Raw genomic sequence first — 27,604 nt, 5'->3', positions numbered from 1 at the left:
ATAAAGGTATGCAGCCAGGGAGGCCAGCTGCAGGCTCTTCCTTTAGCTGGGAGAGGAGGAATCTGGTTTTTGCTTTTTTTTTTTTTTTCCAAGGGTGTAATTAGGGCTGGCTGGGTGCACCCCCTCATTACCCAGGCTGGGGAGGAATGCTCTCTAATTATCAAGTTTGCCTGTCGCCGGGCAGGAGGGACAGGAGGGACTTGTAACCCGCTGGGAAGTGTCTGTCTGTCCTGGGAAATGCCTGTCTGTCCGTCCCTCTCGGGCTGGGTGGGCTCTGGGAGGAGCTGGAGGGCCTGGGATGGAGGGATGGGGCTGGATGATGCCAGGTTTGGCAGGAAGGGACTGTGAGGCTGCTGGAAGAGGGCAGCCAGTGGAGGAAAAGGAGCGAGTTGTCAGGCAGAGAAGTGTGGGGGAAAGGTTAAGTGGTCCTTTCCAGGTTTAGTTATTAATAAGAGTGGTGAGAATGGAGAGGCCAGGTGCAGATTCCAGCTGCTTTTCCTGGCTGGTGGGAGCAGGAGGGGATGGGCTCCAGCTTTGGAGGGGCCAGAGAGGTAGAACAACACCTTCTGCACACCCCTGGACACAGCAGCACTCTGGGTGCTGGGTTTCTGTGCTCCAGCCCCTGCTGAGTTACCAAGCTTGGGGGCACGAGGGTGGTCACCCCACAAGCACAGCATCCCTGTGGGGTTTTCAGCTCAAAATCCATCCTGGAGGTGGGGCAGATTCATGGAATGTTTTGGGTTGGAAGGGACCTTTAGAGATTGTGGGTTTCCAACCCCCACAGTGGGCAGGGGCACCTTCCACCAGAGCAGGGGGCTCCAAGCTCCATCCAGCCTGGCCTGACACTTCCAGGGATGGGGCAGCCACAGTTTCTCCAGGCAGCCTGTGCCAGGGTCTCACCACCCTCACAAGGAAGAACAGCTTCCAGAAATTTCCCCTCTCACTTTGAACCCAAATGAACCCGGGTGCTGGGTACCACTGCTTATCCTGAAGGTTCCACACTCAGCTTTGTGGCTTCTGCTGGCAGCTTGGGGCTGTCCCCTCCCGGGAGGGAGAGGTTAATGAGCCTCACTGAGTTAATGAGGCTGGGGGTTACATCAGCCAGCAGCAGCCCTGGGGACCTGTTACATTCCCTGCATCTCACACTCCCAGTCAGCACTTCCCAGCCTGTGCCTGAGCAATCCCAGCCTGCTGAAGGCACAGGGGGTTGTGGGCTCTGTGCGAGGAGGCAGCAGGGAGAGAGTTTGCTGTGGGTGCCTTCAGATCTCCCAAACCCATGCTCAGTTCCAGCCTGGATCTTGGGTTCTCCTCCTTTCTCCCTGCTGGGATGTAACTCCCGAGAAGGGGCTGTGGCTTGGTGTGGCACTGCTCCACCTCACGGAGACTTTGCCTTTGAAGGTGCCACCTGCTGCTGGGGTGTGTGGGAGGCTGAACTTGGCAAAGCAAGGGTGAGGAGGGGATGCTTGGGGAAGAGAGGATGATGTTTGGGGGAGGGAAGATGCTCAGGGTGCTTTTAGGAGGGGAAGTTTGGGGTGTGTTACCCTGGATGCAAAGTTGTCCCAATGGCAGCCCATGGGAATAGGACAGGACTGGGCTGGTGGTGGCAGTTCCTGCTGAGCTCAGGGATGGGCTGGGATGCCTTTGTGTCCCTTCAGGGCTGGCAGCAGGGATGCCCTCAGTCAGGCAGGGTTTCTGGAATGGCAGGGAGCCATGCCATGGCTCCAGTGTCAAAATTTGCTGGAGTTGAAATGGCAACAGCACTAATCTCCAAATGAGCCTGTTCATACATTCTCCCTGGAGGCAATAGGAGGGGGGATTTGAGGGGGGGGGACAGCCCCACTCCAGCCTTCCAGACACCTCCTGGAGCCCAGCTGGTGGCTGGAGCATCTCTCCCTCTCTGTCTCAGGAGCCAGAGCCATTCCCATCCCTGCTGGGGGATTGGGAAGGGGGATTGGGAAGGCACATGACTCCTCCTGTGGTGCTGCAGATAAGCTGTCATACATTTTTTCATTTCTCCAGGAGGATTTTAACCCACCTGGCAGGTTTAACTCTTCCCTGCCAGGCCTTCCCAGGAGCCAGCACCTGCCCTGAGGCAGGCAGGGATGTGGGGAGGTGGAGGCAGAAGGGGTTAAGTGTCCACAGCCACCGAGATTTAGCTGGAGAAACCCAGGCATCCCAGCCTAATCCCTGCATCCTTCCATCCCATCCCTGCCTGCCTGGGACCGGCAGGAGGGAGGGCTGGATGTGGGTGATGGGCAGCCACTAATGCTCCTGTAATCTTCCAAATATTTGGAGGGATAACAATTGCAGGAGAGAGGATTTTAACGCTTTCCTGGGGAGGTTTGCTTGGCCATTGCTGCAGGGGGGAGTCGCTTCCCGGTCTTGCCATCCTCAGTGCCACGTGTCTGGGGTGGTGGAGGGGGGGTGAAGGCTGGATCCCACCCCGGTGCTGCTCCCTTTGGGGGGTGAGGTGGGTTTGGGGTCGTGGGTCTTGACAAAGTTGCAGAGGCTGGCGGCAAACATCTGCAAATCAGCCCCCAGGGAACAGATGCTGCAGATAATCCAGCTCAGCCCCAGCAGATTAAAATGTGTGATGAGGGATGGGGAGAGGAAAAGAAGTGCCTGTTCCCCTCCTCCCTTTTCCTCTCGTTGCTCCTACTACACTCATCCCCAAGGCTTCAGGATTTGGTCCCGTGGGTTGAGCTGGGAGCTGCCCCCTCTTTTTTGTCTCTCCCTGCCCACAAAGAGCTCCAGACACCCCGGAACAGCGTGCCCCCAAGTCGTGTGAGATTGTGGGATGGTGACAGCCTGGGACTTCCAAAAAAAAAAAACCCCAGAAGAGATCTGGGAAGCAGGCACCCACCTCCAGCAGGAAGGAGGGAAGCCAGCAGATGGGAACCCCCTGCAGACGTCTGCCAGGGAGATGATTACAGGCAGCGGAGCGCGCTCTCAAATATTTATTAGTTTGTCACTGCTGGGAGTTTTATTGCTGGTGTGATGGCAGGACTGGAAATCCCGGCTGTGCAGGGCTCCTTTCCTGCTTTCCCATGCAAAAACATCTCCCCTGCCTGCTGCTCCTGTGGGTCACCGGGCCACAGTGTCACCTGGGGTGGCACCAGAGCCGCGGTGGCCTCTGCAGGTGGTGGAGTGGCGCCCCTGGGAAAGTGCCTGTTTCAGGGGGGGTGTTCTGCAGTTGTTGCTGGGCAGTCAGGGCACACAGCAGCAGCAGTTGCTTGTGCACAAGCAGCGTGTTCCTCCCCCCAGTGACTCTGTGTGTGGATTTTTTGGGGGGCCCCGTGAGTGTCGGCAGAGCCAGAGGTTTCCCATGCGGCGGGTGGCAGCGGGGATGAAAGGCTGGCTTGATGGCTTGTGATAAATGTGCCCAGCATGGTTCTCCTCCCTTTTCTCATCCAATGTCCCCCTTGTTCCTATGCCTTAATTCTTCCCCAGTGTGTTTAAACAGCAGTGAGCGTTTCATGCTGGAGGAAAACGCCCTGCCCAGCTGCAAATGCTGTTTTTCCCAGCTAATTTCTGAATGGAAAAATTACCCTCCCCCTTGGTTTGCTCCCATCCATGAGTCTGGGCAATCTGTGGGGTTGGAGCTCCATGGCATGGCCCCAGTTGTGAGTCTGCCATGAAGAACCCATCATCCTTTTCCCCTGTCTCCTGTTAGAGCTGCTTTTTTGGCCCCAGATCTTTCCTGGAGAGAAACAAAAGATCCCTCAGCTGTCGTGAGTTTGTAGGATTTTAACCTTCCCAACATGCTTCTGGCTTAAAAGGTTCAGGTGTTTTGGGTTCAAACCTTAAACCCAGCAGGTTTTTGTAGCCACCAAAAGCAGATGTTGGATCTGACACTATCCTATTCCCCCACCTTCATCCCCAAAGTCACTGTGCCCATGTGGAGAAGAACCTTGAAGTTCTCATTTGGGCAGAGCCCCTCTCGGAGCAGGGTCTGGATGGGATTTTTGGTGCCACCAGGGGTGTCTCAGCCCCGAACATTGTTCTGGGGGCCCAAGTGGCTCCACTGCAGCCTTCACCCTTCCTGCACAGATGATCCTGGTGAGTCACAAATCCGGATTTTCATCCCCATCCGGCTGTGACTCATCCCCTCCCAGCTCCTCTTGGATGACCTAAAGTCTTGTTCAGCATCACCAAAGTGGTGATGAGGTGGGAGAAAACATATCCTTGCTATTGGCTCTTGGAGAAGGATCTCTCCTCCTGGCCTGTGGTTTTGGATCAGGGCCATGTGCACTTTGGAATGTCACCTCCACAGGGGAAGATCCTTCCAAAAGCTGGCTCTTGGGGATACCTGTGCTCATTCCCAGCTGCCAAGCCCAGGTCTGACTTTGCCACAGGGATGCAGGGAGCATCATATCAGGGAGGTTTGCACACAAGCCCGTGAGTGAAGTTTTGTTGGCTGCCTCTGCTGCCAGTTCGATTATCTCCTGCCAGCCCCCTTTGCCAGGGAATTTAGAGCCGTGGCATCGAAGTGGTTTTTGAAATTAACCAAAAAAACAACACACAAACAACAGAACAACAACACAGTGGATGAAAAATTGATTAGCAGATTAAAAAAAGGGATATTTGCTGCTGTGACAGGTGAAAGGCTGCTCAGCAGGACAGGGGAGCAGGAGCAGTGGCCTGAGGTGGTCACAGGGAGCAGTGTGGGATTTTGTTTCCAAGATTTTGTTCAGGGTGGGAGTCACACACCTTGGCATTCCCTGTCTCCCTGCCTGCCACGGGGTGTGGGAAAATTACAGGTCTGCAAATGAGATGGGGAAGGAAATAACCAGCAGCAGAGAGGTGGGGAAGAGCCAGCCAGTGAGAAAGAGAGAAATTAGCCCAGAGTTTAATTCATTGTTTCCAAAAGAGCAGTTAATGGATTATGACAAATGTCCTACCGCTCTCCCTTAGTGCTGTGTTAAATGGAAATGGAAAGTCAATTTTCCTAAATGGATTTTAAACGACTGACCTGGTGCTTTTTTTTTTTTTTTCCTCTCACTGATTTTTGCTCAGGAGGAAGCCTGGTCATCTTGTTTTCTTGGTGCATCTGATTATATTTTTTTTCCTCTTCCTCCTCCTCCTCCTCCTCCTCCTCCTCCTCCCAGCTTGGGATTCTGATTCTCTCCGTGCAGTGCTGCTCCTTGCCAAGGGTGATGAAGGGAGTGGGCTCCTTTCTTCTCCCTGCCAGCTCTGGAGATGTTATCGTGGGGCTGGGGATATTTACTGTTTTCCTGCACGCTGCAGTGCCTGGAGTTGAGAATCACAGCTCTGGCTGGGGGGAAGAGAGGAGGAGGAAAAGCTCATAACTCCTTTGAGTGTAAAGAAAAGCCTCGAGATGTGACCTGACTGCTAGTGAGATTCCCAGGAACAACAGGTTAAGCAGCAGCATCCCTGTGCACCTGTGTGGGGGTTTTTATTGCTCCTGTGACATTTGGGGTTGATCTTAATGGGCTGGATCTCCTACAGATGATGCTCAGCTTCAGTCAGAGCATCTTCCCAAGCTGCTGCTGGGAATGAGGCACCCTGGAGCTCCCACTCCTAAGGGATAACATTCCTCACGCACAAGTGCACAAGATTTTTCTTGGCCTGGCCTGAGCAGACACGACCTCCAGTTGTTTTTGCTTTTAGAGGGCTTTTGAAAGCAAACAAGCAGGAATATGGAGCTCCCCAGGGCACAGCCCCCCGTTTTGTGGGATAGTGGGAATCCTGGTGGCACCTTTGTGTGATGTTCTCTGGAGGTGGCTGGGCTGGAAGCCATTGCTCACCTGTTGCATGATGCTGAAATCCAATTGCTGGCAGGGGGTGAGATCCCAAATGCAGCTCCACTGAAGGTGTGGCTGGCTGAGATTTGTCCTGGGGATAGGATCAGCATTCCCAAAATGCCCTGCCAGCGTTTTGCTCAGAACATGTCCATGCATTCCTCAGGGCTGTGAGGAGGAGGCGTGGGGTGGGAGACCCATGGGCCTGTGTTTGTTTTGCTTTTCCCTTGCAGTGTCCTCTAGTGAGATCACCCAGCTTTGGGCTTGGGGTATAGGGGGACCTGTAGATGGGGACCTGGTAATCAGGTGGAACAGGATCGATCCCACAGCTCTGGGTTGCTTGCACAGAATCACAGAATCTCTGGGTTGGGCTGGAAGAGACCTCCAAGATCATCGAGTCCAACCCAGCCCCAACACCTCAACTAAACCCTGGCACCCAGTGCCACATCCAGTCTGTTTTAAACACATCCAGGGATGGTGCCTCCACCACCTCCCTGGACAGGCCATTCCAGAACTTTATGACTCTTTCCATTAAAAACTTATTCCTAATATCCAACCTATATTTCCCTTGGCGCAGCTTGAGTCTGTGTCCTCTGGTTCTGTCAATTGCTGCTTTGCTGTTTTTGCTTTCCCACCCTTGCTCACCCGCTGGTGCCACCCATGTGTATGCAGGGTGGGGAGGGTGACACGGGGCAGCTGCTGAGGCTCTGTGTGTCCCGGCAGGGCTGGAGTACAGCGATGTGCTGCCCGAGTCGTTCCCGTCGGCGCCGGCCGAGACGCTGCCGCATTTCCTGCGCGAGCCGCAGGACGCCTACATCGTCAAGAACAAGCCCGTGGAGCTGGTGTGCCGCGCCAACCCCGCCACGCAGATCTACTTCAAGTGCAACGGAGAGTGGGTCAACCAGAACGACCATGTCACCAAGGAGAGCCTGGACGAGGTCACCGGTGAGCAAAGCCCTCCTTGTCCCACTGCTCTCCAAGCCCTTCTCCCTCTTGCCGCATCCACGCTTGTTGAATTTCCTCCCCCTACAAGAGGAGGGATGATGAATCTGACTCTGTGTTCTCAGAAGGCTGATTTAGTATTTTAAGATACTATATTATATAAAAGAATACTATACTAAAGAATACAGAAAGGATACTTACAGAAGGCTAAAAAGATAATAATGAAAACTCCTGACTCTCTCTCCAGAGTCCAACACAGCTTGGTCCCAATTGGCCAGTGAGTCAAAACAATTCACATGAATCCAATGAAACAATCTCCAAACACATTCCACATGTGAGCACAACACAGGAGAAGCAAATGAGATAAGAATTTGTTTTCATTTTTCTCTCAGGCTTCTCAGCTTCCCAGGAGAAGAAATCCTGGGCGAAGGGATTTTTCAGAAAATATGACTGCCACACTGTGGGAAACTGAGAGGAAAAGAATTCAAACAATTATTATCTCTCTTTCTGTAACCATGGTTTGTAGATATGGTTTGCTAGAGTGTGCTATTGATAGCTCACCAATAGTGTGAGAGAGTGGTATTTGCTGGTAACCCCAGTGAGAGGAGGAATGAGTGAATCTGACTCTGGGTTCTCAGAAGGCTAATTTATTATTTTATGATACCATATTACATAAGAGAATGCTATACTAAACTATACTAAAGAATACAGAAAGGATACAGACAGAAGGCTTAACAAGAATGATAATGAAAACTCCTGACTGCTTCCAGAGTCCAACACAGCTGATGGTGATTGGCCATTAAGTAAAACAATTCACATTAAACCAATCCAACAACCACCTGTTGGATAAACAATGTCCAGACCACATCCCAAAGCCGCAAAACACAGGAGAAGCAAATCAGATAATATTATTTTCATTTTTCTCTGAGGCTTCTCAGCTTCCCAGGAGAAGAAATCCTGGCAAAGGGATTTTTCAGAAAATATGACCGTGACACACACTGTTGGTGGTTCTCCTCCAGGCAGGCCAATGGTGAAAGCACCATTGTGGCAGCAGAGAGCAGGCACAGACTTTCCCAGAAAATTCCTGGGAAGCTGTGAGGAAGCCGTGGTGTTGTATTTGAGGGGTTCCCAGATGAAGGAAGGAATGATGAATCTGACTCCATGTTCTCACAAGGCAGATTTATTTTTTTATGATATGATATGATATATGATATGATATATGATAGGATATGATATGATGATATGATATGATATTAAAGAATGCTATACTAAAACTATACTAAAGAATAGAGAAAGGAGACAGGCAGAAGATTTAACAAGATACTAATGAAAAACTCCTGACTCCTTCCAGAATCCTGACATAGCTGGACTGTGATTGGTCATTAAGTAAAAACAATTCCCCTGTTGGGTAAACAATCTCCAACCACATTCCAAAGCAGGAGAAGCAATCAGATAATTATTGTTTTCGTTTTTCTCTGAGGCTTCTCAGCTTCCCAGGAGAAGAAATCCTGGCAAAGGGATTTTTCAGGAAAATATGACAGTGACATGAGAGGTTTTGACTTTGAGACCAATCAGGTCTTAGATCCCCACTGTTCCTATAAGAACTGTAGATTTCTGATAATAAGGTGTCTTTTCATGCCTTCTGGATAATAAAGTCAATACTAATCATGACTTGACTGGGAACCTACTACCACACACCATGATGGTGCTCTGATCACCACACCCCCCAGAGGCTTGGGGAAGTCACCCTGCCTGATTTCACTCTTACCCTTGTGCAGGACTTGGCGTTCTTACAAGGGATTTTGAAGGCAGCATGTTTAAATCTGATTTAAAAGAAAAAAAAAAAAGAAGGGACTGCTTTTCTACAAAATGCCTAATCAACATGTAGGAGTCATTGCCAGGAGGGGTGGCAAAGGCTGGCAGCTTATGCAGGTTCACAGAGGGATTAAGTGTTTAATGGGTAATGAGAGCAATTGCAGGTAGGATTTGAAATGCCTGTTGATGGCAAATGAGCTCTTTTCTGCCTCAGAGGATAAATCAGCCTCTGGCTGCCTGGAATGGGGTGAGAAGGTGGTTTAGGCATTTTAGGGGGGGATCTTGCTCCATGGGATTGGGCTCTGCAGAGCTGCTCAGTCCATGCCTTGAAACATCCTGGCATGAGAACAAGATATGTGGGGTTGGCTATATCATGTAATCAAGTAGATTTGCTAAAATTGGGGTGCTTTAGCTCTGCACCCACCTTTTCTGCACCAGTTTTGATATCTGGGGCTGATCAGGAGTGGAGGACAACAGTCCCATTTCCCCTGTAACATCTGCCCTCTGCTAATCCCTGCAGATGTGGCATCCTGAGGGCTTTAAATCAAGGCAGCCTTTTGAACTGCAGTGGTGCTGGCCTTGGAAGGCAGGCTGGGCTTAGAGGAGAGGCTTCACCAGCCTGGAGGAGCCACCAGTATTTTGACAGAATCTCCTCTTGCCCCTGTGATTTTCCCCACCCTTGCCCTTCCCTGGTGTCTCTTGCTCTCCACCCTGTAGTAGCCATGAGCCAGTCTGTGCTCAGGTGCATCCCTGAGCCTGATCTGGAAAGGGAAGATCCTTTTTTTCCTCTGCAGCTTTTTGAGCCTTTCCTCCTAAAGCTGCTTTAGCCATTCATGGGGTGTTTTTCCTCTAGAGGGAAAATAGTCAGAGATGCCCAGGCAGCCTGTCCCTTTGCTTCTCTGGAGGCTGACAGGAGCAGGGGACACTCTGTTTCTCCCTTTCTGGGTACATCTCCACCTCCCAGCTCTTGCAGAGGCCAGATTTGAAACCCTCACCACTCTGAGGCAGAGTCAGTGCTGGTCAGTGACCGAGCAGCCTTTGCCAAGGGGTTTTTAATTTATTTATAACTTCTGGCCACCCTGGGCTGAGCCAAAGGTCTGTGTGCCCCACACGTGGCACTGGAGGATGCTTAGGGGAAGATCATGGAAACAGGACGAGGAGGGAGCCATGGAGCTGCCCTGTCACCCTCCCAGCTTTCCACCACTCACCACCAGGCTCTCCCAGCTCTGGTGGCAACATCTGAGCAGTGTGGTCCAGCCCTGGGTGGGATCCCCCCTCTTTAATTTGTCTAACTCCTGTTAGGGCTCATTTCTCTGGAGCATCCTGTGGGATGCCTTTAGCGATGTGCAGTGTGGAAAGAAACACTCTGTTTCATACTCATGGAATGGTTTGGGTTGCAAGAGACCTTAAAGATGATCTAGTCCAACCCCCTGCCATGGGCAAGGACACTCTCCACTAGCCCAGGTCGTTCCAAGCCCTGTCCAGCCTGGCCTGGAACACTCCCAGGGATGAGGCATCCATCTGTTGCTGTGGGAACTCACTTGCTTTGGTCCAGCATCTCCCTCTCAGATTCCAGTCTGCTGTGTGCCTGCAGTTTGGGGAGGAAGCAGCACACACCTCCTTCATCCAGGCTTCAAAGATGGCATTGCTGCTATCAGGGGGTGAACCAACAGTGCCTGCAGGTGATGTGGTGCATGCTGAAGCTGCTGGTGTGGGCATCTCTGCTTGGCAGCCTCCCTAAGGAAAAGGGAGCTGGAACCAAAGTGGTTTAAGGTGGTGTAAAAAATCTGCATTTGCAGCCCCCGGCGTTGTTCAGGAAAGCTGCAGGAAAGGGCACAGGGGAGAGCTGGGCACAACATCACGGGTTAACATGGTTAGTTTTTGAGTGTCCTTGCTTAAAAGCTTGGAAAAAGGGACCTTTAAGAAGAAGAAAGGGGAGAAAGAAAAAAAAAAGGAACTTTTAAGATGACGTGTCTTGAATGAGCCTGGCTCAGTAATGCTCTGACTGTGTCTGATCCAAAACATTTCATGCGGAAGAAAGCAAAAATAGGCCAAGTCAGAGAGGATAATTCAGCAGGCTGAGGAGGGCTGGGCGGGGAGGGCAGCTCTGTTTGGGTGCCTGGAAGTCCTTAGGAAGTGACTCCTGTGTGCCACGAGCTCAGTCTTCAGTTTTGGGGCCAGAGGCAGGGCATTTGCAGGATGCTTCCCACCTTTCCAGGGCACTCATCCCACCAGAGCTTCCCAAGATGGATTGGAGCCATATCTGCATCCTGAGTCTTTTTAAAATCCCAAAAGTGCTTGGCCCAAATATACCTTTGCTTTTGGGATTTTCTTGTTGTGGTTCTTTCTTTTTTTTGGTTCCCCCCTGAACAGTGACAAAAGAAATTGTATTTCCTTGTCAGCTCTTCTGCAGGAAGGTGGCAGGGAGACAGTAATTGCTCCTCACAGCACTGGGAGTGAGCTGTAACAAAATTACAGCCGGGGAGCGTGCGGCTCTCCATCACTGTGAAATTGAGGCCTTTTTAAAATAGAAACTGAAAAAAAAAAAAAAAAAAAGAAATAGGCAGGTATTGCTTAAAATAAGGAAAAGTAAGGCCCAAGTCCCTCCTGCCCTTGGTGGTGATCACTGGTGCCCCTGCAGACCAGGGGACTGTGTCCTGGTTGTGGTGGTGTCACCTTTGTCATTGCCCCCCCTGCCATGGCCAGGCTGATTTCTTTAAGGTGTTATTTGTCTTGTTGTATTTGTATTTGTCTTGTTGTATTTGTATTTGGCACAGACAGGGGTGGTTTCTCCCCATGACAAAGCATCCTTCAAACCCTGGTGGGTGGGAAGGGGTGCTTGGATGTTGGGATACTGGGAAGATGTGGGAGAAAGCTGGTGGAGGAGGGTGATGCCTTGAGAAATGGTGAAGGGATTCTGCTCCTGCACAGCTGGACTGGGGGGAAAAAAGAGGCACTTCCACGTGATCCATAGCCCTGGCTTCATCCCAAACCATCCTTCACGGGGGACAGTCTCTCTGATTCTGCCAAGCCCAGAGGAGAAGCCTCCAACCCTCTGTCCTCCAGCTTTGCACACGATTGAGGGACGCGATGCGCCGCTGTGCAACTCTGGATCCTAGAGAAAATGTGGGAATTCATCCACTAGTGCATTTACTTTTGGGTCAATCAACAGTGGGTATCAGGCACAAACTTCAGAAATTAAAAGGGCCTGACGTAAGAAACCTAGAAAAATTAGTAGATGAGGCATGGAGAGTATGTAGTAATAGAGAGGAAGCATATAAGCAGGATATGAAGAAATTTATGGCAGTTGTAAGGGCAGAGAAAGGAGGAGGAAGACAAAGTTGGTGAAACCAGGGAGGTCCATCCTGACTGGGCAAAGATCCATGTGCATTGTGTAGAGAGTTTGGGCACTGGGAAAATTAATCTCTCAAAGGGAGGAGGGACAAGGCAAGAAGGATGGTTGCTGGTGTCAAAGGGGGTTGAAGGGGACCAGGAGATCCTGCCCCAGAGTGTGGTGGTGTTCACAGGGGTCCCAGGAAGAGGGAAGAGAGGAGGATTTGATTTTATGTTTCAGAAGGCTTGATTTATTATTTTATGATATATGTTATATTAAAACTATGCTAAAAGAATAGAAGAAAGGATTTCATTGGGAGGCTTGAAAGGAAAGGAGAGAATGGAATGATAATAAAATCTTGTGACTGACTGAGAGTCTGGACTGTGATTGGCCATTAATTAGAAACAACTACATGAGACTAATCAAAGATGCACTTGTCGCATTCTACAGTAGCAGATAATTATTGTTTACATTTTGTTTTTGAGGCTTCTCAGCTTCTTAAGAGAAAAAATTCTTAACGAAAAGATTTTTCATAAAATGTGTCTGTGACCCCAGAGGATCCCCTGGTTATAACAGTGAGGCTGAAATTTTTAGTTGATACAGGATCAGCACACTCAGTATTGAATAAAACCCTGGTGCCCGTGGGAAAGGTTTATATCATGGTACAAGGAGCCACTGGCCAATCTGAAAAGGTTTGTAAACACCTGAAGTACAAATTTGGGAAACAATGGGGCACTCACACATTTTTTTATCTGCCCAATTCTCCAACAGCTCTCTTGGGAAGAGATTTATTAGAACAATTACAAGCGACTGTTATCTTTAGGGATGGAGAGGTCGCTCTGGGGTGCTGCCTCAGTTTCCCCGCTCCTGGCTGCTCCTGCCCATGGATGCTGTGCCTCTGTCCCCCTGCAGGGCTGCTGGTGCGGGAGGTGCAGATCGAGGTGTCCCGGCAGCAGGTGGAGGAGCTCTTTGGCCTGGAGGATTACTGGTGCCAGTGCGTGGCCTGGAGCTCGGCGGGCACCACCAAGAGCCGCCGGGCTTACGTCCGCATCGCCTGTGAGTGCTGCCCCCAGGGCTGGGCTTTGTGTTCTTCAGGGGCTGGGCTGCTTCAGGGGTGGGTCTGGGCTGCTTCAGGGGGTGGTGAGCTCTCTGCACAGGGCAGGGAGACAAAGTCCTTCTCCAGCTGGGCACCAAGGACAAATGATCCAGATCTCAGGCCCAAGAGCACAAACAACGTGGGCTGGAGAGAGAAAAACAAGGATGGGGCTTGATAACCAAAAGGTGTAATTGGACAATTAACTGCAATATGCAAATGGGCCAAAACTTATAAAAGTGACCCCATGACTGGTTGTCTATTTTGGGACCATTTTGGTTCACCTTGGGTGCAGCCCTGGCTGGGCTCTTGTGCTGCCCAAGGTGGATCCGTGGAGGAGATCCTTTTAATAAATCCCTACTTTATTCTTTAACTCCATCCATTCTCTGTTCTAGGCCAGTCTTCACAAGGCATCACTCCCATCTCCAAATGTCCTTCTCCACTTTCTGATCAGTTTGGGATGACCCATCCCTGCTGGATGACCCTGGCTTTCTGTCCCCAGCCCAGCTGTAGCTTTGTTCCTGAGGGGTGGTGGCACTAGCAGTGTTAAGGCTGCAGTGCCCAGCAGCGTGCTCAGCGCTTCCCAGGGTTTTATTATCCTTAATAACCCAACGTTTATTATCCTTAACAAGCCAACGGATGGCACCTTGCACGCTCAGCGACTCGGTGTCCTCCCAGTCCCTGCTGTCACATGTCACTGCCCCTGGGGGTGTCAGCCTGATCAAAGGCCAGTTAGTCAGGCTGGGCACGCCTGAATTTGCTCAATTAGCAGGTGAGATGGCAGAGCTACAGGGGGACAGCCAGGTTTGCCCAGTCCCAAATGGGTTTGGCTGTTAGAGGGGTAATAATCCAACATGTTATCCAAAACAGAGTGGTGGATCAGCCGTGCTGCTGAAGGGTTATGCTGGGAAAACTGCAGACTCAGAGAACCATAGAATTACAGAAAGTCTGGGGTTGGAAGGGACCTTAAAACTGACCTCATTCCAACCTCATGCCATGGGGAGTGACACCCTCCTCTAGACCAGCTTGCTCCAAACCCCCTCAAGCCTGGCCTTGAACACTTTTTGGAGCAGAGGGTTCAGGAGCCACATGGAGAGGTCTGGGAGCTGTAGCAGAGGATTGCAGCACCATCTAGTGATGCTCCTGCTCCTTCCCAGGCTCTGGAGCAGGACACTGCTGTGTCCCCCACATCCGGAGGGGCTCTGCTGGGAGGGATGAAGAAACAGTGGATAAGCTGAGCTTAGCCCCAAAAGGAAAAGACAGGATGGGGTATAAGCTTGCAAGCACATGAAGGAGGAAATGTATCATCCACCATGTGCTGCCCCAAATCCATCCTGGAAAACATGGTTCTTCAGCTCCTTCCTCCCTGGGCAGGTTTTGCCTGGGCTGTCTATGCCAGAGGGACTTCCTGACCTGAGGGTGCTTGGTGCTGAGGTGATCATCAGAGTTTTGGAGGCTGCCCTGTTCCTGCTGCAGGCTGCTAACCCCTGGCTTCTCCTTCCTCTCCCAGACCTACGGAAGAACTTTGATCAGGAGCCACTGGGCAAGGAGGTCCCGCTGGAGCACGAGGTGCTGCTGCAGTGCCGCCCACCTGAGGGGGTCCCACAGGCTGAGGTGAGTGGCTCCTGAAGGAATGCATGGTGGGGTGTCCCATCCCATCCCATCCCATCCCATCCCATCCCATCCCATCCCATCCCATCCCATCCCATCCCATCCCATCCCATCCCATCCCATCCCATCCCATCCCATCCCATCCCATCCCATCCCATCCCATCCCATCCCATCCATCTCCTGCCAGCTCTCATTAAGCAGAATGGTTTATTTTGGGCAGCACCCTCTCAGCACACTTCTCCCACACTTCCTGAGGTGCCTCAGAGGGAAGATCTGACAGAGGCACCCAGGGAGTTGTCTGGATGGGAGCAGTCACCAGAGGGCTGGGAAGATCAATTTGGGCTGGTTTTCCTACCATGGTAGTGGAGCTTTCCTTGCCCACAGCTGTGTCAACTGCTGGGAGCTGTGTGTTGGAGGGAGCCACAGTGTCTCATCCTTGGCCAAAACACCAATAACGTGCCCCATCAGGCCTGGTTTGGCCCAGTTTCCAGGAGAAATAATTCCAGTCAGAGGCAAGGTTGTCCAGTCAGTGGTTAAAGTGCTGAGGATATCTTTGGTCTTGGTGATGGCTTAATCCCCATCCCTCCCTTTCCTGCCAGGTGGAGTGGCTGAGGAACGAGGACGTCATTGATCCCAGCCAGGACACCAACTTCCTGATCACCATCGATCACAACCTGATCATCAAGCAGGCCCGGCTGCTGGACACTGCCAACTACACCTGCATGGCCAAGAACATCGTGGCCAAGCGCCGGAGCACCACGGCCGCTGTCATCGTCTACGGTACCGGCCCGCAGAGGGCACCTTGGGTGCTGCCTGTGCCCCCCAGCCAAGGGGGACTATGGGCACTTCCTGGCAGTGGTAGGAGTCAATTAGTGCATGGTGTTTGGTGATAACCAATATCTGCAGAACAGGCTTCCACAGGCAGTAAGGAGAGGTTTGAGGTGGAGGGGTGGAGGTGTTTCCGAGGATTCTCGGCTGGGTAGGAGGGTGGATGGAGATGGTACAGATGCTCTGACTCTCAAAGCAGCTGGAAAGCTGTATTTGGCTGAGCCTTGCTATGAAATCAAAGATCTCCCCTGGGCCAGACACAAAAAATATTTGCCAAGTGGAAAAAGGACCAAAGGAGTCTTGAGCATCTCGGGCAGGGGGTGGTGACACGAGAGGGAGTTTTGTGGTTTGCTGTTCACGAGGCTGAGCTGCCACAGGGGGTCACAGAAGGTGTAAGAACTCGAGGCTTGGCACCAGCCCGAGGCTTAGCTGATGGATTGGGCTCCAGAGCTGACTCTGCCCCTCTCCTCTGCAGTGAATGGTGGCTGGTCCACCTGGTCCGAGTGGTCTCCGTGCAACAACCGCTGTGGCCGGGGCTGGCAGAAGCGCACCCGGACCTGCACCAACCCCGCGCCCCTCAACGGCGGCTCCTTCTGCGACGGGCAGCCCTTCCAGAAAATCACCTGCACCACCCTCTGCCCAGGTGAGCAGGGCTCAGAAACCGCCATGCCCACGCTGCCTGTACCCCAGGCTGTGGTTGGGATTGTTGGGATTGTTCAGCCTGGACCAGAGAAGGCTCTGAGGTGACCTAATTGCAGCCTTCCAGCACCTCAAGAGAGCCTACAAGGAACATGGAGAGAGATTATTTACAAGGGCCTGGAGTGGCAGCAGAACAGACAATGGCTTCACACAGACAGGACTCAGAATCGCTTCAGAGGGCAGGATTAGATGGGATAGTTGGAAGAAATTCTTCCCTGTGGGGGTTGGGAGGCTCTGGCATGGGTTGCCCAAAGAAGCTGTGGCTGCCCCTGGATCCCTGGCAGTGTCCGAGGCCAGGTTGAATGGGGCTTGGAGCAACCTGGTCTAGTAGAAGGTGTCTCTGCCCATGGCAGGGTGTTGGAGCAAGCTGCTCTTTAGGAGCACTGGGATAACAGTCCCCAAAGTGGGAAGGTTTTGCTGACCCTGCCCTGGACGGCATGTGGATGAAGTGGAGCAAGTGGTCAGTGGTTGAACAGGGCTTGGAGCACCCTGGCATAGTGGAAGGTGTCCCTGCCCAAGGCAGGAGGTTGGAACAAGCTGCTCTTTAGGAGCACTGGGATAACACTCCCCAAAGTGGGGAGGTTTTGCTGACCCTGCTGTGTCCGTGCCCACAGTGGACGGCGCGTGGACAGAGTGGAGCAAGTGGTCAGCGTGCAGCACCGAGTGCACCCACTGGCGCAGCCGCGAGTGCGCGGCCCCCGCGCCCCGCAACGGCGGCAAGGACTGCAGCGGGGTGCTGCTGGACTCCAAGAACTGCACCGACGGCCTCTGCCTGCACAGTGAGTACCCAGGAGGGTGGCCACGGGCATGGGGACGTGCCGCAGGAGCTGCCACCCTGGCTGTGGCGCTCCGGCATTCGGCCACGCGTTGTTGCCTGTGCCTCCAAGCTGATGGAGCAGCCGCTGCCGCCTGAGTTTTAAGTGGTGTCTTTAAAAAGGTGTTTTCGAGCAGATTCGCCCCTTCCAGAGCTATTTCTTACCTGGAGGAAGAGATATTGGGGATTTTGGGGGATCTGAGTGTGCTGCTGGCATTGAGGCCCCTGTCCCACCCCTGTAGGTTAGGGGTCTCTGCTGGAATAAAGCTGGTTGTGGGTAGGGCAACAGGAGGGGTTTCTCAGTCACCTCCCCTGGGTCACTGCTGGGAGTCTTGGAGGTGTTTTTTTGAGGAAATTAATCCATAATGATGATAATGGTGCTGCTACCTGTGAGTGGGCATGCTGAAGGCAGCCAATGCTGCCACCTGCTGCTGTGTGACGCCACTGTCCCCTTTACTGCCTGGGCATGGGGATGTCCTTGTCACCATGCCTACCTGGGTTTTGGAATGCCCCAGGGAATGATGTTGATCTCCCACACCCCCCACCCTGGGCTGGCTTACCTCCCACTTTCTGTTTCATCTCATCCCCATCATCACCTTCACCTTTTTCTTTTCTAACTTTGTTTTTCCTAACAGATAAAAGAATTCTAAACGAGCCCAAAAGCCACCGTAAGTGCTCATTTCATGGCCATTTTTATTTTGGTTTGTTCCTGTGGTTTTTGTTCTGTTGAATCCATGGCAGGGATCCTGGCAGCTGGGAGAGGAAAGGGTGGGAATATGGAACAACTAAAGCCCACTCCAAAACTCCTGTGGGCTCCTCAGGGTTGTCTCTGTTAGGATCTGAGGGTTGCTCACAGCTTCTTGAACCTGAGCTGCACAAACCTGATATTTCTGGGACTGTTGGTGCTCAGGTGAAGTTTGCACTAGCTGTGGCCAGGTGTCCTCCAAAGGTCTGAGGGCTTCACCTCCATCTCATTCTCTGGCATTGCTCTTGACTTCCTACTCTTGGAAAACACTTTCCATCCTCTTGCCAGCCTTTCCAGCAGGCCCAGGGCACGTCCTTTCACCCATGCCTGAGTCAGTGGTGGGACTGGGGAGCGATGGTGGGTCTTGACTGCTTTTCTGCTTCTCCTTTTTTCACCTCAGTGTCTTTAATCCCTCTCAGTGCTGGAGGCAACGGGCGATGTGGCCCTGTACGCTGGGCTGGTGGTGGCCATTTTTGTCTTCATTGTGATCCTCATGGCCGTGGGGGTGGTGGTGTACCGGAGGAGACGCCGGGATTTCGACACGGACATCACGGACTCCTCAGCCGCTCTGACCGGGGGCTTCCACCCCGTCAACTTCAAGACATCCCGGCATGGTAAGAGCCATGGAGGTCCTCACTAGCCTTAGGGCTAGCAGAAACAAAGTCACAGGAAAGGGTGGATCCTCATTGGACTCCCAGTCCTGTTTTCCCAAGGGAATATACTGATTTTTGAGGGCTTAAAGCTCTGTGGAAGTGGTCAGGTGTTGATGGTGGGAATCAGGGCAGCTTGGTCTGATGCCCCATGGCAGGGGTTTGGGATGAGGTGAGAAGGTCCCATCCAACCCAAACCATTCTGGGATGTCTCCCACTCAAGCAGTACTTCTCCATGTCCTTCTTTCTACTGCTGTCCTCATCCCACCTGTGTTTGCTGCCCCTGCAGACAACCCTCAGCTGCTGCACCAGCTTGGTCTGGTGCCCCATGGCAGGGGTTTGGGATGAGATGAGAAGGTCCCATCCAACCCAAACCATTCTGGGATGTCTCCCACTCAAGCAGTACTTCTCCATGTCCTTCTTTCTACTGCTGTCCTCATCCCACCTGTGTTTGCTGCCCCTGCAGACAACCCTCAGCTGCTGCACCCGTCCATGCAGCCGGACCTGACGGCCAGCGCGGGCGTGTACCGCGGCCCCATGTACGCCCTGCAGGACTCCTCTGACAAGATCCCCATGACCAACTCCCCCCTGCTGGACCCCCTGCCCAGCCTCAAGATCAAGGTCTACAACTCCTCCACCGCCTCCTCCTCCTCGCCGGGGCTGCACGATGGCACAGACCTGCTGGGGGGGGTCCCCGCCACCGGCACCTACCCGGGGGACACGGCCAGGGACGGCCACTTTGCCAACGTGAGGAGCAAAGGTCTGGGCTCCCAGCACCTCCTCAGCCTGCCCCGGGAGCATGGCTACAGTGCCAGTGGCACATTTGGCTACCTGGGGGGAAGGCTCACCGTGCCAGGCACAGGTAAGATGCTGGCTGGGTTGGTGTGGCTGCTGGACCATCATCTTGTCCTGCGTGAGCAGCTCTTTGCTGTCCCAAACGTGGCTCAGGAAGGAAGGCAGAAAGCCATTCCCAAGCCAGACATGTCAGGCTGGAGGTTACAGCCTCCTTGGGCTTGCCTTGGTCTTTTCCCTGCCATTGATCCAGGGCCAGCACCTTGCAAAAAAACCCAAAGATTAGGATTTCCCTCTCTAAGGGAGAAAAAGCGTTGGCCTGGCTCATCCTGGCAAGCAGTGCAGCCATGGGACAGCCTGGAGAAGCTGTGGCTGCCCCTGGATCCCCAGAAGTGTGAAAGGCCAAGATGGACAAGGCTTGGAGCAGCCTGGCAAAGTGGAAGGTGTCCGTGCCCAAGGCAGAGAGGCTGGAACTGGGTGATCTTTAAGGTCCCTTCCAACCCAGAGCATTCCATGTTTCTGTGACCTGTGGGTGTTCCTCTCCGTTCTGCCCTGGCTCCCTGCTCTCCTTGTGCTCTCTGGCTGGGGTGGAGGGTGGTTTCTCCCTCATTCCCTGTGACTGACCCCGTGACTGTGCCATTCCAGGGGTGAGCCTGCTGGTGCCCCACGGGGCCATCCCCCAGGGGAAGTTCTACGAGATGTACCTGGTGCTCAACAAGGCTGAGACCGCCCTGTAAGTCACCCTGCTGGCCACCCACCCTCCTCGCTGGCCACCACGGAGTTCCCTGTCCAACCTGTGTCCCCTGTCCCTCCCCAGGCTGCCCTCTGAGGGCACACAGACAGTGCTGAGCCCTGCAGTGACCTGTGGGCCCACGGGCCTGCTCCTGTGCCGCCCCGTGGTCCTGACCATTCCCCACTGCGCCGACGTCGGCTCCTCGGACTGGATCTACCAGCTGAAAACACAGTCCCACCAGGGAAACTGGGAGGTAAGGGGGCAAGCCAGGCCCTGCAGCCAGCAGAGACCCTGGGGGGCAGGCACAACCCCTTGCATGACGGGCTGACATCCCTCAACATCCCTCAATCTTGATGTCTCTGTAGGAAGTTGTGACCCTGGATGAGGAGACCCTCAACACTCCCTGCTACTGCCAGCTGGAAGCCAAATCCTGCCACATTTTGCTGGACCAGCTTGGCACCTACGTCTTTGTGGGGGAGTCCTACTCCAGGTCAGCCATCAAGAGGCTCCAGCTGGCCATCTTTGCTCCCACTGTCTGCACCTCCCTGGAGTACAGCCTCAAGGTCTACTGCTTGGAGGACACGCCAGATGCTCTGAAGGTAAATATCCCCTTCCCAAAGCTGTTTGTGCTGGCAGCAGGATGCTGCCTGGTGCTTCTCAGGGTGGCCTGGCCCTGGGGAGCAGACAACCTGATGCAACTGCCTGCAAAGTGACCACAATGAAATAACGAGGTGTTTACTGCTTTGCCTGTCCTTCCTTGTCCTCTGCCAAGGAAACAGGGCGGGTGTTGTGTAGCTCCTCTGCTGGGACCCCTCCTGCAGGCATTACACGAGAGGTTTGGCTGCTGATGGGCAGGTTTTTTATGGATCCTGTGTGGATCTCCCTGCCCTGGAAGGGTTTTGTGGCATAGGTAACATTGAGTGCATCACGGGAAGCTGGGCTTTGGATGCTTTGGCTGCCTGGACCCACCAGTGCTGTGGCTGTTTGGTTGCCTGTGACTTGTCCAGTGCATCCTGTTGGGATTGATGTGGTGCCTCTAGGTGGGGATGTAGGCAGGGCTCTGGCTCCTGGCTTGCCTTTTTCTCCTAAAAGCTGCTGGTATTTTGAAGGGATGGTGTTAAAAGCAGATAGAGTGGCAGGAGTCAGGTCAGGAGTGCCTGACCCTTGTGTTGGAGCTTTGTGTTCTCCGAGGAGTACAGAGGCATTTATGGATGCTCACATTAGGAAATTCAAGTTTTAGGTGGGGCTCGTGTACGAGATGAGCTGGCAAGTTCTGTTAGGGTGACAAAAGCTGTTCTTCATGCTGGCTCTTCTTGGCAACTCCTCTCCCCCCTCCATCCTGGCTTTGGGCGTGGAGCTGGGCAGAGGAGCAGCCCCTGCCCTTCTCCTGGGTCTCACCCTGCCTGTCCTGCTGCCCACAGGAGGTGCTGGAGCTGGAGAGGACACTGGGAGGGTACCTGCTGGAGGAGCCCAAGCCCCTGCCCTTCAAGGACAGCTACCACAACCTGCGCCTCTCCATCCACGACATCCCCCACGCGCTGTGGAGGAGCAAACTGCTGGCCAAGTACCAGGTGAGGAGGGGCTGACCTGGGGCAGCTGGCCTTCCAGACTGGGAGCTCCATCTCAGCCAGGCACCACAGGGCTGTGGTGCTGAGTTGTGTCCCAAAAGGACAGAGGAGGAAGGGGATCAGTTTTCTGCTCTTTTTGGTGGAATGCTCTCTGTGAGGTCTGTCACTGGCCAGGCTCTTTGTGCAAACCACAAACAGGACAGGGCTGCTGTGGAACGTGCCTTGAGCTGTTTGATTTTTCAGCATCACTCTCATTACATGGCTATGGCAATGGGAAGATGCCAGCAGCTCACATCCCAGGCAGCAGACAAAGAACTTAATGTTACAACTTACTTTATAACTTTTTGACCAATCACACAAAGCAGAAGCACATTGACAGTGGTTCCATCCAACCACTATAAGCACACATACCTTTGGTTAAAACAATGCTTCCTTATTTCAGATACAATACCTGCTTGTGAGCCTTAAAACACAATGCACAGAGCTCCATTATTAAGCTTGGAACTTTCTAATATCTTGCTAGATAAACTTTTATGCAGCTTAGGGAGTTATTCTAGACAAGCACTAATACACAGACCATTGTTCTATTTGTCCTTACTTTTCTACTTCTTCTAAAATTTTTCTGCTGACCTATCTCATGGCTACTGCTCAGCTCCAGTCACAGTTCTGCTGTCTCTGAGGCTGCCTTTTGCAGCTTTCCCAAAACCCTCTGATTTTATGGATTCCCACAAGGTCCTGCTGTCCCACCTCATCCCTCACGGGGTGGCTGGAGGAGGTGGGAGCTGCTGGAGCCTTGCCTGAGCCCGTGCTTTGGTGGCCCACAGGAAATCCCCTTCTACCACATCTGGAGTGGCAGCCAGCGAGCTCTGCACTGCACCTTCACCCTGGAGAGGTACAGCCAGGCCTCCACCGAGCTCACCTGCAAGATCTGCGTCCGGCAGGTGGAAGGGGAGGGGCAGATCTTCCAGCTCCACGTCACGCTGGGAGAGGTGAGCAGAGGGGAGGGGAGGTGAGGAAGCAGCAGGGGACACACTGGGACATGTCAGCAACATCTCACCCTGTCCTTCCTCTTCCAGCACGGAAGCTCCTCCGACACCCTCCGCTCCCACCACAGCGGTGCCACCACCACCTCCAGCACCACCACCACCACCCAGGTGGGACCCTACGCCTTCAAAATCCCCCTCTCCATCCGGCAGAAGATCTGCAACAGCCTGGATGCTCCCAACTCCAGGGGGAACGACTGGAGACTTCTTGCCCAGAAGCTTTCCATGGACCGGTGGGTGTCCCCAGGCTTTGATTTCCCTTCCTGTGCCCCCAGATGGGAGGCTTCACTCTGTGCTCCCTGCCAGCTGTAGACATCCAGTGGGGTTGTGTCCAGCTGTATGGGTCCATCCATAAATGGGGACATAGCTCTGCATAGTTATATCCATCTATGTCCTTGGACATGATTTTAGATTTTAAAAGAGCAGAGGTTTAGATGAGATATTGGGAAGAAATTCTTCCCCTGGGGGTGGGGAGGCCCTGGCACAGGGTGCCCAGAGAAGCTGTGGCTGCCCCACCCCTGGAAGTGTTCAAATCCAGGTGGGACAGGGCTTGGAACACCCTGGGATAATGGAAGTTGTCCCTGCCCATGGCAGGAGGTTGGAACTAGATGATCGTGAAGGTTCCTTCCAACCCAAACAATTCTGGCATCCATCAGTGTGTCTCCTGTCACTTTGAATGGCCCTTGTTTATCTGGGACAATGGCTGTGCCATTCCCACCTGGTTTCACCCCAGGACCAAAGGGAGAAAGGGTCATTTCAGCAAAGCAAAGCTTACATTGCTTTTGCATGAGCACCATCTCTAAGAACTGCAGATGGTCTCTCGAGGGCTTCAGCACTTGCGTTACAGCATTCCCGTCCAAGTTCATGTTCCAAACAGGTCCAGCATCCTCCCTCCTCCATCTCCAAAGGGCACCACAGCAGCTCAGCTCTCTCCTGCTTCTCCCTTTCAGGTATCTGAACTACTTTGCCACCAAAGCCAGCCCCACCGGGGTGCTCCTGGACTTGTGGGAAGCCGAGCACCAGGACGACGGCGACCTCAACACCCTGGCCAGTGCCTTAGAGGAGATGGGCAAGAGCGAGATGCTGGTGGTCATGGCCACAGAGGGGGACTGCTGATGGTGCTCCCCACGCCTGGGGGGCCAGGAGGACGAAACAGGGGGTGAGGAAGGGTCCTCCCTCCATGGCAGGGGGAGGCACATCCGTCCTGAGCGGGGAGGGCGCTTCTCCCGCACCACTGTCAGCCTTAGAGACCCATCCTCAGCGTTTACAAGCAATCCAAGTGTTACACAGCATTCCTCCTCCTCCTCCTCCTCGTGGCACGGGGAGGAATTAGGGCTTCTCGAGTCGGGATGGGGGCTTTCCTTTTCCTTCTTCTTTTTGGGTTCCCTTCCTCCTCCTTTAAGAGCATTTCTGCGTTGAAGAGATGAATACAATCCCAGGCTTAACTTCTGTCAAAGGCTTCAGGCAGCTTAACGAGGCAAATAGGAAAGAAAAAAAAGGAAAAAAAAAAAAGTTTCCTAGGAAACGCAAATAATTTATTATCCAAATATTTGGATGTGTCCTTTTTAAAAAAAAAAAAAAAAAAGAAAAAAAAGACAGATTTATAAATCTTTTTTTTTTTTTTTTTTTTTTTTGGGTGTGTGAGAGCAAGAGCGCCGCTGTGGTCAGGGTGGCAGAGAGAGAGATTTCAATGGACACACTTTTGTAGGGAAAAGCGTGTGATCCAAGTTGAGGAAAACATGTTTACATGTCCTGGGACCCCCAGGGAGTCCAGAGGTTGAAGTGCCTCCCCACCCCTCTGCTTCAGGGCCAGCTCAGTCCCTTCCCAAGGCTTTTGTCCTTGCAAACTCCCTTTTCCCTGGCAGTGGGAATGACAGGTGCCACTCCACCTGCAAGGAGGAGTGCTGCCCTGGATTTAGGGTTCAGGGTGGAGAGAGTGCATCCAGATCTGGGTATTTTTAATGAATTCTTCCCTGGCATGGTTTGGGGGAGCTTTTTAGGATGACTACGCCTTCATTTACACAACTTCAGTACAAACCAAAGATTTCCAGACTCAAGGCTAAACGGGGGGGATGTTGTAAACCCAGCAGGATTTTGCAGTGAGCACCCCAAACCTGGGCTTGGGGCTCAGAGAGGGGGTGATGAGTGGGTGTGGAGGGGTCAGGGGAGAGCAGGGGCTGGGGGGCTGGGATGTGGCCACTTCAAACCACCTCCACTTCAGGTCCCTGCGCTCCTGCCTGGGTTTTGATGCAGTATTTCAGCACGGATTCAGGGAGGGATACTCTGGTGTTCCCAAGCTGCCAACCAGGCTGAGCATTTTCACATGAGGGACAGCATCATGAGCAGTGCTCAGGTTTCCACCCCTCACTGCAGCTCCTGTTTTTCCCTGGAATAGGCTTTTTATAACGATGGAGAAGCTGTGGGGTGAGTGGAAAATAATCAAGTGGTAGGCAAGGAACGAGGTTCCTCACACAGATACGGTGTCTTGATGAAGGTAAAAAAATTTAGGTTGCCTGCAGGTAGAAATAGTTACTCACTGAGTGCTGTATCTTAGAAATTTGTCTGTTTAAAAAAATAAAAATAAAAATAGGAAGAGGGTGGTAAGCTCAGGATTAGACTAGGTCACACGGCCAGGCTGTGCATTCTCCATCAGTGGAAGTATTAGGAGCATGTCTGATCAGTGTCCTGGAGTGTCTGTGCCAGCCCACAAAGTGCTGGGCACAGGAGCACACCCAGGGAGCCTGGAGAGCATCACCTGCACGGGGCAGCTCGGGAGGAGCTTTCAGTATTGCTGGGACATGACAGGATTCCTGTGGGCAGCTCCTGAGGCACTGCTGGAAAGCATTGAGCTGCTCCCTCCTTGTCTCAGGATCCCTGGGGTTCACTTCTTGCTGGGTTTTCAAGGCTGTGGGAGAGAAGGGATCTTTTCCCCTTGTGCTGGATGGGAAAACTGCTGCTGGGAGAGCTCCTGTGTCACGTGGGAAGGGATTTATCCCTCCTTTGGGTTGCGTTTGACCATTTCTGAGACCCTCTGAGCTAAGGAAGAAAAAGCAAATTTGGAGAGCAATAAACACTCAGTGGATCAATCCAGCTGCCCGTGGTCTCGAGGGCTCCCTTCTCAGTTCCACGGGGCTCTCTGAGGGATGAGAAGCTCTTTCAGGTCACCTCGGAATCTCTCTCGCTCCCATCCTCCGCTTTATGGATCACTGTGCTGGGATGTGTGTCTGTCTGTCTGTCTGTCCCTCCCTCCATCCTGCCCACGGGTGCCTCTCTCCATCCCCCTCCATCTCTGTTCCCCTTCCCTTGGGCAGGCAGCAGCCACCTGGCTTGGCTGAAGTGCATCTTTGGGGAAATTCTCCCCGTTTTTCTGACCAGGGAACCTGCAGCAGGAGCAGGGCAGGGGGGATGCAGGGTTTGCCTCCATCTCCCATGGCTGCCAGCTCCCAGGAGCCCTCCACACCTCCCAGGGCTTTCTCCAGCCAGGCATTTTGGCCAAGGCAGCCCCGTGGTCTGGCAGTGTCCCATCTCTTGCCCCAAAATGTGTTTCCATATTTATATGTCCAGGGGATGGGCCCGGTGGCATCCTCTAAACCCTCACCTGTTTATTCTGTAAACTAAAGAACTGTAAATAAAGTTTAGCATTCCTATTGTAACAAATTAATTTTTATGCAATAAATTATATTTCCTAGTCTAATAAAAAAAAAAAACAAACCAAGAGAAAAAAGGAAACAATCTGTTTAATCTGCTTGCCACTCTGCTGTTCATCACTCACCATTCCTGCTGTGTTTGGCCTCTGCAGGGACTGGGGATCCCTGTGAGATTCCTCTCTTGTATTTGCAGGGTTCCCAGATGAAGGAAGGAATGATGCATCTGGCTCCATGTTCTTAGAAGGCTAATTTTGTATTTTAAGATGCTATATTATATTAAAGAATGCTATACTAAACTATACTAAAGAATACAGGAAGGATACAGACAGAAGGCTAAAAAGATAATAATGAATCTCGTGACTCTCTCCAGAGTCCAACACAGCTTGGCCCCAATTGACCATTGAGTCAAAACAATTCACATGAAACCAATCAAACAACCACCTGCTGGATTCACAATCTCCAACCACCTTCCAAAGCAGCAAAACACGGGAGAAGCAATCAGATAATTATTGTTTTCATTTTTCTCTGAGGCTTCTCAGCTTCCCAGGAGAAGAATCCTAGGTGAAGAGATTTTTCCAGAAAATGTGATGGTGACACTTGGGGAAAGCAGAAAGGAAAAAATGGAGCCCCTCCTGCTGGAAGTGAGCTGGAGATTGATGGATGGTTTGTTTTGGGTGCCTCCAAGCAGGAGGTGAGGGCTCCAGCTGTGGCTCCTGGGCTAAGCCACACTCTCAGCAGTTCATTGCCATCCCTGAGGGATATCCTACAGAAAGCAATGCCCCTTCCAGGACTGGGGGGATAATTTGGGATGTGGGGAATGTGTAGGAATGTGTCCCTTGTTGATGGAGTGACAAAAGTATCCTTTGTCCCCTCAAAAAGGAAATGAGCCCAGAGGTTTCTCTCCTCAATTAGGTGAAAGGACACCTCTTAGTACCTGGGGTACTTCACCTCAAATTCAAGGATGGCTAACTGGACAGGAGCCAAAAAGTCCCACCTAAGCAATTTAGTAGAAAAAGAAGAGTACAAAGAAACCAATCGATTTTGTGAGGTGTTTTACCAGCAGCAAAGACCTCCTGCACCTGGCTGGGTTTTTGTCTGTTTGTTATTTTGCCTTTTATTAAACCTTTTTGTTTCCAACACTGCCACAAAAGCCATCCTGCTGATTTTTAAGCCTCCAAAGGTAGCTGAGCTATCCTGGGTGTGAAATAGACCTCCAAGAGTTTATGAGACCTGGCTTGAGGAGGCAAGTTATTTCTGGAATGGAGCATGGAGCTGCAGCTGCAGGTGGGGCATCCCTGTCCTCCAGCATCCCACTTGGCTTCCCCCCCTGCCTGGGGATTCCTGCTGTTTCCCCACCTGAGATGGACTATGAAGGCACCCCTGGGTGGTGACAGGAGACTCTGGTGGGTGGGAACTCTGCTCAGGTCACCCCAGAGCCCAGCCAGGCTGCTGCCCAGAGAAGAGTGAAGATGAGATTTTGGATGTGATTAAGATTTCCCTTCATGGCTTTTGCCCAGATTCTGAGGTG

General features: G+C 52.5%; 1 protein-coding gene across 2 annotated transcripts in view; it reads left to right on the top strand.

Annotated features, from left to right (window-relative positions):
• The window catches only part of UNC5B (unc-5 netrin receptor B), a 59,367-nt gene extending 33,281 nt beyond the window's left edge, over positions 1 to 26,086 (top strand). Inside the window, exons 2-17 of one of the 2 annotated variants that reach the window (XM_059850912.1) lie at positions 6,486 to 6,707; positions 12,766 to 12,909; positions 14,457 to 14,560; positions 15,157 to 15,337; positions 15,861 to 16,028; positions 16,699 to 16,863; positions 17,534 to 17,566; positions 18,063 to 18,257; positions 18,760 to 19,155; positions 19,731 to 19,818; positions 19,903 to 20,071; positions 20,184 to 20,417; positions 21,240 to 21,389; positions 22,211 to 22,375; positions 22,463 to 22,662; positions 23,380 to 26,086. In XM_059850912.1, the coding sequence (XP_059706895.1) occupies positions 6,486 to 6,707; positions 12,766 to 12,909; positions 14,457 to 14,560; positions 15,157 to 15,337; positions 15,861 to 16,028; positions 16,699 to 16,863; positions 17,534 to 17,566; positions 18,063 to 18,257; positions 18,760 to 19,155; positions 19,731 to 19,818; positions 19,903 to 20,071; positions 20,184 to 20,417; positions 21,240 to 21,389; positions 22,211 to 22,375; positions 22,463 to 22,662; positions 23,380 to 23,545 (2,780 nt within the window). In that variant the 3' untranslated portion in view covers positions 23,546 to 26,086. The remainder of the gene's footprint in view (positions 1 to 6,485; positions 6,708 to 12,765; positions 12,910 to 14,456; positions 14,561 to 15,156; positions 15,338 to 15,860; positions 16,029 to 16,698; positions 16,864 to 17,533; positions 17,567 to 18,062; positions 18,258 to 18,759; positions 19,156 to 19,730; positions 19,819 to 19,902; positions 20,072 to 20,183; positions 20,418 to 21,239; positions 21,390 to 22,210; positions 22,376 to 22,462; positions 22,663 to 23,379) is intronic. The other variant, XM_059850914.1, reaches the window with a different exon arrangement.
• Positions 26,087 to 27,604: the final 1,518 nt, after the last annotated feature.

This window comes from Haemorhous mexicanus, chromosome 7, assembly GCF_027477595.1.
Source record: "Haemorhous mexicanus isolate bHaeMex1 chromosome 7, bHaeMex1.pri, whole genome shotgun sequence".
Classification (NCBI taxonomy): Eukaryota; Metazoa; Chordata; class Aves; order Passeriformes; family Fringillidae; genus Haemorhous; species Haemorhous mexicanus.
This window is presented reverse-complemented; position numbering and strand designations above follow the sequence as displayed.